The following is a 13248-nucleotide window of genomic DNA, read 5'->3' as shown; positions in this document are numbered from 1 at the left end:
ACAATAATAAATAATTTATCATTAATATGTGTTTTTGGTGTTGTGTTGAATGAAACTTTTTTTTTCATTACAACAATAATGAACCAATTTAAATCTTCCGGCATGTGTTTAAGGTTTACGAAATTATCAATAAATCGTTTAGTTACTAAGCCAACGTCAGTAAATAAAAAATGTTACGTGCGCATGCATTAGCCTTGATTAGGGGGGGCTAAGGGAACGACTATTAAATAATTATTCTGGTCGCCATGGAACTCAACGCCCAAGGAGTACCTAAAGTGGCACTTATGCACTTGTTATCGTGCTATTTTTTAAAATAGTATTTTCATGTTAAATTCAAATTTTACAATATGTTTTTCTTTTATTAATTTGTTAAGTGAAAGTACAGATAACCCGGTCGGTTTCTAATGTGATGAAAATCTAGCCCCCCCCCCCCCAAAAAAAAGGGGTACTCTGGATAATAACAAAACATTAAAATTGCATCAGTCTCGAAAGATTTCTTCTCTACTGAACGAGGAAACAAACGGTGAAGTGTAGTTCACCTTCTGTTTCTCTCCCCCTCTCTCTTCTTCTCTTAATATCTCTCTCTATCCATCTCTCCCTTTCCCTCTCTCAATCTATCTTTCTCTCTATATCACCCTCTCCATCTCTCTTTGAGCCTCTTTCTCTCTCTAACTCCCTCTATCTCTCTCCTTTCCTCTGTCTCATCCCTCTCTGTTTCGAACTCTCCCCCTCTGTCTGTTTATCTATCAATCCCTTTATCTCTCTATCTCCTTCTCTTTCTCTATTTTCCTCTCACTTTCTCTTTTCTATCTATATATCTTCATCTCTATCTGTCCATCTCTAATCCCTCATACTATTTTAGTCTCCTTAATTAATTACAGTGAATAAGGCATTGTCAAAACATGGATAAATCCTATTTTAGTCACCTAATTTACTGACTGTGAGAATAGAAGTTATTTGGAAATTACTGCTACCTTGAACAGCACCAGAAGTAACTGGTAAAACCTTTCTAATTAAATTGATTTTGGCAGCCAGTTGGTAACAAAATGACATAGCCTTAGCCCTTGCTGCATGAGGAATACCTGCGACCTTGCTGCCAAGTAGAAGAATTATTTATTCTACTTTAAAACATTCAATTTTTCAAAAATCTCATGTTCGACATCTCCAAAACATCCAATATGGGGAAAAATATTGCAGAAATGCAAACTTATTGTTAAGGATGAATGCACAATGGTACGCAAAAAATCACTTGAGGCTCTTGGTCGATCCTTGCAAGATTTGCATGGCAATGTCAGACCATTTGGGAATGCAGTAATATTGCTTGCAGGAGATTTCAGACAAATGTTACCTGTTATTCTTCAATCAACACCAGCAGATGAAATAAATGCTTGCCTCAAATACTCTACTTTTTTGTTCCATGTGAAGACATTAAACTTAACTCAAAATATGCATGTCCCGTTGCCGACTGTTTGATCCTCACAAAAACTTTTGCATCACTTGTGGGAAATTGGGTACGAAAAAGTGCCAGCTGATCAGAGTTAAGGGCAAAATTCTTTGACTTTTAACTTCTGTAATTTCTGTAATTTTATTTCATCAAAAGAATAGTTAGTTTAAAATGTTTTTGCAGATATTCAAATTATAAGAATTCCATTTGATTGAGTGAATGAGCTATTTTTGCAGGTCAATACAAAGATGCCCATGAACTTAACGCTATTATTCAATGTAAAATTCCAAGTGAGGTAGTCAAATACAAATCCATCGACACTGTTGTGAAAGCAGATAAAGTGGTTAATTATCCAACAGCTATATTTGCCAGGGATGCCACCGCATGTATTGCAACTGAAATTTGGTGTACTAATTATCATGTTGTGAAATATAAACCAATCCAAGCTTTGCAATGGCACATAGCTTGCAGTAAAAAAAAAATTAACAAACAATATCATAGAAACAACAATCTTAACAGGACCTTTCACAGATGAATATATCTTCATTCCATGCATTCCTATGATTCCACCGGATACATCATTACACTTTAGCAAATTGCACTTTCCAATTTTATTGTCATTTGCAATAGCCATCAACAAAGCACAGGAACAATCTTTACAATCGTGGGCCTTACAGTTACACACTGACTGTTTTTTTCACGTGGACAATTTATATTACGTATTCAAGAGTCACCAAACCGGAAAATCTCTATATCAGCTAAGAAAATGGAACAACAAAAACTGTGTACCCATGCAAAATAGAAAATTAAACCTATAAGAAACATGCTTTTTCTCATTTTGGAACTTTTTCCATTGCGCCAATTTGAGCCACAGCAACGCGTGGCAGGGTACCGCTAGTTATTTATATATTCGTTCGTTTATTTATAAGATATATGGTCATATGTGTTGTATATGAAAGGGGATAGATCCCGGTAGTTAGAGAAACGAAGTAAATAGGATAGAAAATAATATTGGTTAAAGAGAAATGCTAGAATCGGACTCGGTGATCAAAAGTTAAAAATAATACATATTGCTATTTAGATGGTATGCGAGGAATGTAGAGAATTGTCTATTATATTAGGAATAACTGTACAACCAGTTAGGTCAGGGAGGTCAAATCGGGCAATGTAAATTAACAAATGCCTTTGTGTTGCCAAAACCGTGTTGGAGACATATGTACTATGCAAAATCCACGTGAAAAAACATTCACGCGTTTGAGCACGTTTGGACGTCACAAAGAAAGATAGTTCAATTTATTCAGTTAAGTTATGGTTCAGTTGAGATCAGTCTTCAGTTCAGTTGAGTGGACAGTTAGAGTTGGGAGAGTTGAGTTAGCTGAACCCCCTCTCATCAGCTAGGTGGAAAGAAAGACATGACAATGTAGAAATCTAACAGGTGTCGAATTCCCACTATCCTCATCACAAGCTGGAATTAATGTCATGTGTTTGTAAGCCTTTGTCTTGGTTGCTATTTCAACCGCAAGGTAATGTGTTTTGTCTTCGTCTTGTAAAAGAACTTTGTAAGAAACCCCTTCTAAAAGGTGTTGTCTGTATCCCCTCTTCAACAATGTATCTTCCCTCTGTGTTTTAAAAGATCGATCCATTTCACATCCCAATAGATTTCTCTTAGCCTTCTACTATAAAGATGAACTCACCAAGAAATTGTCGTCAACGCCGTCGTCACTGTGTAACTCGTTATCAACGACATCCCGTTAAATGTCTTCTCGTTCCCGATATGTACACCCGCTACACAAGTAAATCGATTTGGTATCGCACTATTCAATATATGGTTAATTGAATAAATATATAGATGCATTTATATAATTTAAATAAATGTGGTATATTGGGAGCAGAGTGAAAAATATAATTCCTAGTCTACCACTTTTTTAAATCATATAAATAAATATGTTTATTCAACTGACTGCTAATTTAACCATATAGATATACATCATATAAATAAACAAATAAATAAATAGATAAATAATTTGAAAACGAGAAATTAATGAACGGATAAAAAAGCGAGGAATAAAATAAATAGAGCTTAACAAAAAAGAAGGATAATGAAATCGCAACCAGAAAAAAAAAACAGCCATAAAAACATAAAATAGGAAAGTAGCAGCGATAAGAGTATACCTAAGATCATAGCGAAAACTTAGGCCAATAAAATACCACCAAGTTTAATAATACTAATACCGGGGTCGTACTTCCCCCTCTTCCTTCATATCTACTCCCACTTCTTTTGTTTACCACACTCCCTCCAAAAATCCCTACTGCTCACATTCACAAAGTATAGATTCAACTTTCTTCCCTAGCGTAAACCATACCCGAATATCTTATAAAAAAAAACAAATGTAATCTTTACACTCGTTTCAGTATCGCTCCTTTTTTGGTCTGATGAAGTGGTATCTTTGCATTGAGATTCCACTGAAACATATATGCACATATGTAACCAATAATGTCTATATAATAAACAGATTTTTATGTATATATATATATATATATATGTATATATATACTCTTTATTTGTTTGTACATAAACAGTAATATGTTGCTACACATCACGCACGCATACGAATACTATTCTTTAAACCCCCATCCTTTCCTATATCTCAACACGGACTCAAATCTACACCCATATTCGGTCTTATTTATATACAACCAAATCTTATTTTTCACAACATCTGACGTAACCTCCTGATCTTAACTCCCTGTGACGAAGAAGACCTGATATTTTTATTGCAAATTTTGATTTCGTATAAGCTGTATCGCCTGAAGAGGTCTCTACTTACTAGTAGCTAGTTGACTGAATGTGTAGCAATATATTAATGCTTATATAAAAACAACTGAGTATACTCTGCTCTACTTCGGTATTGAGCACACTTTATTGGTTACTTAACCTCTGGAAAATAATAATCTCAGGTTATATATATATATATATATATATATAGACAGAGAGAGAGAGAGAGAAAGAGAGAGAGAGAAAAAGAGAGAGAGCAAGTGATTAATAAAGCAGGTTTGATTGAATAGTGGCTCCGAGTTATCCTGTTTCGATCATTATTCAAGCACTTATGATCTTTTGATCGCCAGCAAGAGGTAGCTCTTTTGGGAAGAAGTTTTGGTGCTTTCATTTTTTATATACATACATACATACATACATACATACATACACACATATATTATATATTAGTGTTGGGACGATTAATCATAATCGATATTGGGAATCGGTATCGGAATCGGAAAAATATATGCCTATTTTCCGATGCCGACAACGATTCTTTTCATTGTTTCTGTTTGTTTTTGGTTAAAATTTATTTTTTTATAGCGCAAATTTATGATGTTATTTATTTGTTTTGTATATTTATCGTTCTTAACTGTAAAATATGTTTATTGTACTAGTAATAATATTAAATGCTATTTTGTTGATATAAAGTTGTATTTTTAATAAGTATTACTTCAAGTAATTGTAGTCTATTATGCAGTTATTTTTATACATAATTTTAGTATTAGTTTTTCGAATCTTATTTATTTCGGCTGATTGTAATGTTTTACTGCGCGAGATGTGGATAGATAAGTGAGACATCTAGAAAGAGTTGTCGTTGTGTGGCCAATTTAGGACATGAAAACTCGAAATCATATCATACAATCTATCAACCGAAACCAGAAAAATGTCAAGTAAAAGTGCTCATTTTCAATATCTTTTTAGGAGTTAACACCGGCAAAGCAACTCCCTGGGCTTTTGGAGATGTCTCAATTTCTCGAAGTACTTCCCCATGTTGGTTTTCGCGCTTAAAATACAACTATTTTTGTTTGGTGGATGGTAAGTATTTTCAAACAGAACACTCCCGTCCTCAAATCACCAATGTAACCAAAACCATTATTCACATTATTCTGTGGGTAGTGTTGCCTTATCCTCCTTAGTCATCGAGCCTTACACCACCAGATACGCATTTTTTCAGGCTTTTTCTCTTACATGATGTAATTTTTAACAAAAATGTTGAATTTAGGATTTTGCTTAATTTTTCAGCTCAAAACCAGATTTTTTTTCGAGAAATGTCCAAATTTTGTGAATTTAAAATGTTCTCAAAAATGAATTTTATATATTAACTAATTGTATCTAATTTAGCATTGTAAGAAATCATGAAAATAAAACGCATTCGATTTCCAAATTCCAATTAAATTTTTGTTAATCCGTGTTCTTATTTATTACAAAATCGTTATTTAACAGAAAGAAAAGAGAGAAAAAAAAGAAAAAAAAAAAGAAAAATGAAACGTGAAAACAAATGAAGAAACAAACAAAAAAGAAAAGGGAACAGAAATAATGAAAAGAATGTACCTGCGTGACTTCGGCCGTCCAGTGCACTTGACTGGCCGCCAAAACAATCTGTCCGGGCCAACGAATGACCCACTCCCTTCGTGGAGTTTCATTGTACGTCGAAATGGCTTGAGCCATGACTTTGCGAAGACTCTGTTTCATTGTTTGTTCCACCTGACAATCGCAAAAGGGGAATCATGTCAATCAAGAAAAGCAAAAACGGTGATACAGTGAAATGATTAAATCATTCGTGATATAACATGTAGAGCTTATTAAATCAACAATTCGCCGAAATCCGTCGAATATTCGCCGAACTACCGCCGGCTCTTGTGGAAAAGGCATATATATATATATATGCGTATGGGCGTGGCTCAGAGGCTAAGGAATGAGGTTGGGGAGAAAATTGAATTTTAAGGATTCATGGGTTTCTTAGTTAGACGATGAGACAGCAAATAACGTTGGTTAAAATTTGATTATTTAAGAGGAAAACTTAATAAGAATTTGAAAGTTGGGAAACAGTTCTTGGAACAAAAATTATTGCATTTGTTTCGCACAGAATTATAAATTATTGTTGAAATATAAAATTATGTTATATTTTGCCAGTAATACTTAGAATATTAAGTGTGCCAATTAAAATGTTTACGCGTTCGTTTCCTGTCAAACCCAACAAATATTAGTTGGTTGGTTGGTTGGTTGGTTGTTTTTGTTTTACGGCATATCAACCTTTTTCAGGTTATTTAATGCCGAATCTAGTTATTTTGAGGAACGATTTTTAATGGAGTATTTTTTTTTTACGTCAGATTCTATTTAACCCATAGTTGGGACCCTAACAGGTACTAATACTCCGGATCAGAGTGGACCTGGGAGCAATGGCAATTAAAGGGTGGCTCCACACTCCCTAAAGCCAGCAAGGTGGGGCCTCACCATCGGATATAGTTTTAGGTCATATGCAGGACCAAACAAATGCTAAGAAACAAAAACGGCGTTGTCTACCTGCTGTAACCATTTTTCGACAAGTCCATGTGCCTCCGCCGGAACAATATGGCTGGAAAAGTCGACCCTTTCCATCTCGGCTGATTCCATTGCAAGTATCACTTTGTCGGAACTGAAGACAAGCTGGGCAATTCCTTCGAAGCACTTCTTTAGATGTGGCTGAACGCGAAGTGGATCTTTTGTTTCGGAAAGTATTTCCAAAAGTTCGTCGTTGGATAAAAAGAAGAATCTGTAAAAGAGTTAAGACAAATAACATTGAATATATCATTACTAGCAGGGATAATCGATGTTACCCGGGAGAAATTAAAATCAGGTTTGAAACTTTGCAACGATTTGCTATCATTAAATTGTTAACTTTTAGCATTTCGTTTTTTACGGGGTATCATAAATGGAGGTGTTTATTCACTTTAGATTAAAATTTCTGCGTGCTGGTAAAGTCGATAAAACAAGCTAGGAATTCCTAAGGCAGGCGGTTAGAGAAAAGAAGCTATTTACGGGATGGTTTCAATAAGTTTCCGGACTTTTTTGTACAGGCATTTAAAATTGTTGTAGCCGCTTGAAAATTCAGTATGTTATTGCTATACATCTTATGAGATGACTGACCAAGTTTTATTATATTTAATAATATTTATTTATTATAAACAACTACAGCAGAAATTGGAATACATCCTAATAAAGCCTAATAAATGAATTTCAAAAGTGCAATCTGGACGTGAAGACACTTTAGAAGAATTATAAGCAATAAAATTCTGTTTTCAACTTAGAAAAAACTCTGCAAAACGTATGGAATATTTTGCACCAGTTTTTAAGTGACATAAGAGATCTAAGGAAGGCAGGAGTCTGTGAGGAATGATGAGAGACGTGGAAGGAGTAAGGAAGTCAGAACACCAGAGTTGATTGGCTAATTAAAGAATATCATGGATTAGGATTGTCGTGTGTCCATGGAGATAATAAGTGCACTGTTTGATGTCAGTGTGGCAACTGCGCACACAAATATCTGCGAGGAACTGAAGATGCGGAATATTTGCGTAAAGTTTGTCACAAGGATGCTCTATCGTTGTTATATATTATTTGACCAAGATGGCCATCAAATCAATTCCTCACTTTCCCGACCTTGCCTCATGTAACAAGCTCCAGGAAAACCTTAGTGGCTGACGTTATAAGACAATGAGATGAAGGAGATTGTGACGAAGGTTATTGATACGCTCACACAAGAGGATTTCCATGACGCCTTCTAGAAGTTGTTGGAATGGTACAGTAATGGTGTATTGCAACCGGAGGAGACAAGAGTTTCATGTATGTAATATCAATAGCAGTAACCATATGAAAAAAGTCTGGACGGCACCTCATAAGTAGGAGGACACGCGATATGAATGTAAAGCTTTTGTGTTAGAAGAGAAAAGTGCGAAGAGGAGAAAAAAGGGGGGAGAATGAGGTGTAAAAAATAAGAGAAGATGGCAGCAAAAAGTTTAAAAGATTGGTTGAACAAAGGATCATTACATCATTATCAATCATGGAGACAAAGATGCTGCGTTGTATTTTATCTGACCAAATTCTACCTTGCCCGGCAATCACAGACAAAATAACAAGAATCATCTTTGCTGGGCGAACGCGCAAATGATGACAACGAAAATTCGATTTAAGATGGAAACCACTGGGAAATATTCAGAAGATTGTCGGAACAAAGTTTGTTGGACACATAAAATGTCCATTAGAATTTTGCTGTTTTTCACATCAAACAAGGCACAATGCCACTAAGTTGTAGTGTACTATATGGGACCGGATTTCATGTAGGGAGTTGGGCAGCGATATGTCTATTCACATTAAACTTGGATTTCTATGATTACTCTCAGGGAAGCAGGGGCCTGAGAGGAATTTACGAACACTAGCATCTCGAGGAAAGAAGCTATTTGAGTATAAATCTTTACGGCATCTACAGATCTCTACAGTGTAGGGGGTGAGATTTTGCTGCTTATCGGCTTTGTCGGGGTATTTACATCGAGAGGTTACTAGTGCTTTGATTAGTCCGAGCACTTACCATTAAAGTACTTATAAAACATGCACAGGGGTGCTACTTCCGTTACTGGGACAGAGGTTGGATTTTGCCCGACGGTGCAGGGCCTATTATGTTGGCGACTCTATTTTTTAACCCTATCTATTAGCGACAGACTAGTGGCAGATTCAACAACCCAGCTATTACAACAATATTCCATACATGGGCGAATAGTGGCTTTGTATATATACTCTCAGGTGAGAGTAACCTTCTAGTACGATAGAGAGAACCCACTTTCCGTCCAACAGCCTTAAGAATTATCTCAATGTATTTGTTCCAATTCATGTTGTTTGTGAATTTTAAGACTAAGAGCTTGAAGGAAGTTATTTTCAGGTAATGTATCATTCGCCATGGCAATCAGTGGTTGAGAAGATTTCTTGTAATTATTAAAATAAGCTTAGCCTTGGCAACATTAAACGTTACCTTCCAGTTTCGGCCAGATTCCACGAGAGACTGGAGGTCTTCCTCTAGGGTTTTAGTCATTTCTTTTAGATATGTATTTATTAGTTTTCCCCCTCCTGTTATGGAGGGTGTATCATCAGCAAATATACCCATCTCAGAGACAATTTAATCAGGAAGACCATTTATGAATATCAGGAATAATAATGGTCTGAGGATTGACCCCTATGGCCCTACCGCACTTATATAATATTGTTCATATGTACGACCATCAAGGACAATCTGGGGGGGGTCTATTATCTAAAACTGATTTGATTAGATTAAGTGCCCTAGTTGTTTTGACTGATAGCTCTTCAACTTAGGGTCGAGAATTTAGGGAGATTTCTACCATTATCACAACGTGATCGGTATTTCCGGCAATTAGAATTTTTTTTTAATATGATGATTTATATTCTTTAGATCATTACTACTATTCTCATCTTGAGTGTTATTTTTAAAAAGTTACGGTCGATGTAACCTCCGACCTTTTTCAGGTGTATCTTTAATCCCCAGTGCGAACGATGCTTCACATTCTTAGAATACAAATGTGAATTCTAAGGACTTCGGGAATCTGCACCGAATTATGAACGGAACCCTTTATTTAATCCACGGAGAGAGCATGTTCTTGTTCCATCAACCATAACTGATAAATCTGCAGAAGTCCTAAGTATTCTTAACATCGTCTGCACTGGTTATTATCGACACACCTGAAAAAAGTCAGAGGTTACATCTACCGAAAAGTTGTGAAATTAACATTCATGATGAGAACAGTAGTCCGAATAATCTAAATAATATAAATTATCAATAGGGCTATGACAAGAGCATATTCTTTTCATTGTTTTTACTCTCGAGTATATATCCGACACAGACACAATTAATCAATCGAGAACCACATCGTTCTATATAAAAACATAAGATATTAACTGATATATACTCGAGCGTCAAAATAATGAAAAGAATATTCTCTTCTCATTGCCCTCATAATCAATCCTTATTTTGAAAATTCAGAAATAAAAAAAAATGCTGTCACTTTGTTTTGGCCGTCGAAGAATGGATCGGAATTTTTAAAACTGAATAGATTATTTTTGTGAAGTGTCTATTTTATTCTGCTGTTTGCGTATATGTCATATTCTATTAGTTATAATAATGCCAGTTTTTTTTTTATTTCGAATTTATCTTTCTTCAGGAATTAAGGGATGTTGAAGTGAAAACTTATCTATTTTTACTGCTGCTTTATATGGCTCCGAGTACTGTCTGTAGAAGAAATATGAAAAAAGATGCAAGAAAAGAAAAAAATGTCTACTCACCTCGGGAAGAAGAGTCTTTTCTTTTCGAGATAATCATTTAATCCTCTTTGGATATCTTCTAGAAGTGACTAGAGATGAAAGACAGAAAACACAAATTATTTGTTTTTTAGCATATCAACCCTTTCGCAATTAGTTCCGAAACAATACCAATTGTATCCAATTAATTGAACACAAGTTGTAACGTTATCCATATTGAGTAGCAATTGCGGGTCCATATCTATTTTAGGCAGTTTCTGGGACGCAATAATCGTAATAGATCCGACATGATATTTCATAAGCCGCGCCAAAAGCTTTTTTTATTGAAATCGCTCAAGACTATACATGAAGCTGCTTGATGTAAGTAGTTAACAAGAATGCAATATGATTGTCGCAAAGACAGCAGATGCCTATTGACCTTAGTCTTGAAAAACACACAGCTATAAGTAGGAGGAAACAGTCAGCTGGTTGCAGTTTTTATATTTTTTCAAGAAACTAATGAAATAAGAGGCTTTCTTACGATGAGGTATTAAAACAATGAGTTGACGAAGACTAGTAAATCAATGACACATGACATAATAGTATTTGGAAAAGAACCGAGATATGTTTCTGTAATTTATCAAGAACTCTCAAACGAGACAGAGATTCACCAGACCAAATATAAATAACATAACTCCATATATGGCCTGATAGTAGATTTGTAGAGATATGTGTGAGAAATAATATAATAGTAAAATGAAAAAAATGAGAAAACCGATTTTATGAGAAGCAGAAAAAGTAATAGATTTATTATATGAATTTCGACAAAGTTTGATGAGAAAGAAAAATCAGAAAGTTTTAGAGTTGATATTTTCTCAATATATTTTATTATTTCTATCAAAGTACAATGAAAAATTAATGGAAAAAATAATTGCATGATAATTTCAATTAAAATATATATTTGTTTCAATAAAAATGCAATAAAATTTAATGGAAAAATTTGAAGAATTTTTTTAGAAAATTAAAGGTTAAAATACAATGAAAAATGAATGAAAAAAGTTCAAATCAAGGGAAACACATTCATCGTATGCTAAGTTTCAGAAATATTTTGATACGAAGGAAATATAGTAAACAGATAAAATAATGACGTAATTAAGGAATTCATTCTTGAATGAGGAAATGAGGTCTTCAATATTTTCACTTGACAATTAAAAAAAAATACTGTAAAAACTGAATTTAATTTGAAAATCCTATTTCAAAATAATAGCTCGCCCCGTTAATTGCACAAGCATTTGGGAGGGGGCTGTTCTTTTTCAAACTTTTGTGAGGTGTAGATGTTGGCTGCAACCTATTTTTTTAATATTAAAGTTTTCGCCAATTGACGTCTGCTGCAATTTTATTGGCTAAACACTTCAGCACCTTCCCACGGTTAACGTAACCTGCTGAAATGTGTTGACGATAACACCGTACCTATTCTGCATGTTCTGTGGAGTTCGAATATCTCTTCAGGTCCCCAGTGCCTTCCAAGTATTTTAATAACTTTTGCAAATAATTTTGCGTCATTAAAACAGCTGCTTACCTTGAACTTCTTCATGCCATTAGTATTATTTAATAAAGTTCTCACTCCTTTTCGCAGTCTAACAATACTGAGTGCAAATAAACTTCAGTCTTTGCTTAACTTGTAGATATAGTCTCAATCATGAAACTATGTTTTGTTATGTTTTTTAGTTTCGGTTTCGATTCTAGCTGATGGCACTTGAATCATTTTTTTTTCTTTTTTACTTTTGAAATCATGACTATATAATGAGTACAATATAATATGAAATAATTGACTCTATAACAATAAATATGAAATCTGCGTAAATTAAAATATTATATTTAAGCGTATTTTACGACCTATTAAAGATATTATCCCATTTAAATTTCTAGCAGTAACGTTCTATGGTTGGAACTTAAGGTTACAACCGGACATATCTACTATAAATAAAAATTAAGATTATAGGTTTTACATGCAAGTATGTTCGTTTGAAATTGCTAGAACACCATGAATAAGATATATAAGAAATACAGCTATAATTCGGCGAGTCCTAAAAATTTTCTGTTTCCCTCTCTTTTTCTCCCTATTCACCTCCTCTCTTCATCTCCTCTCCGTATACCTGTCCATCGCTAACGGTCCCCTCCCTGCTCCATGTAGTCGACTTGAATTCCTCGTCCCATTTTAATGTTTAATCTAATTTAATTTTTAATTTTACGTTTATTTAAATATGTATAAATGTGTCGATATATGCTTGTACTTTTTATGGATTTGTACATATATATATATATATATGCGTGTGTGTGTGTTTATGTGAATGTGCACATGTATGCATGCCTATGAAGGTTTTTGTGTAGCTATTTATGTATGTATATGGTGATATGTGTCTGTGTAGACAATGACTTCGCGAATATTGAAATAGCTGAAACAAATGATATAATTCTTTTCCGCCCATATATTCTATAATATCTATCATTCAAGACAATTAAGTTTTTTTCCTTCACTTCTTTCTTTTCCAATTAGATGTAATGCTTACATCTGAAGCTTAGCAACTGATTTAGATTAGTTCTCAAAATAGAACGTCTGGCCTGTCTTTATAACATTATTTTTCTGCTTGTAACTTTTTTGTAGCATTTTCCATCTCATTTTATTTTTGTCGACCAATGAAAGCAA

General features: G+C 34.3%; 1 protein-coding gene across 1 annotated transcript in view; it reads right to left on the bottom strand.

Annotated features, from left to right (window-relative positions):
• LOC145244699 (dynein axonemal heavy chain 3-like) overlaps positions 1 to 13248 on the bottom strand; it is a 382877-nt gene that overhangs the window by 229145 nt on the left and 140484 nt on the right. Inside the window, exons 23-25 of the mRNA XM_080107154.1 lie at positions 10587 to 10654; positions 6789 to 7017; positions 5817 to 5969 (exon numbers count right to left, since the gene is read on the bottom strand). Of these exons, the coding sequence (XP_079963280.1) occupies positions 5817 to 5969; positions 6789 to 7017; positions 10587 to 10654 (450 nt within the window). The remainder of the gene's footprint in view (positions 1 to 5816; positions 5970 to 6788; positions 7018 to 10586; positions 10655 to 13248) is intronic.

The sequence above is a fragment of the Euprymna scolopes genome, chromosome 1 (assembly GCF_053919585.1).
Source record: "Euprymna scolopes isolate OS-2025 chromosome 1, ASM5391958v1, whole genome shotgun sequence".
Taxonomy (NCBI): Eukaryota; Metazoa; Mollusca; class Cephalopoda; order Sepiida; family Sepiolidae; genus Euprymna; species Euprymna scolopes.
This window is presented reverse-complemented; position numbering and strand designations above follow the sequence as displayed.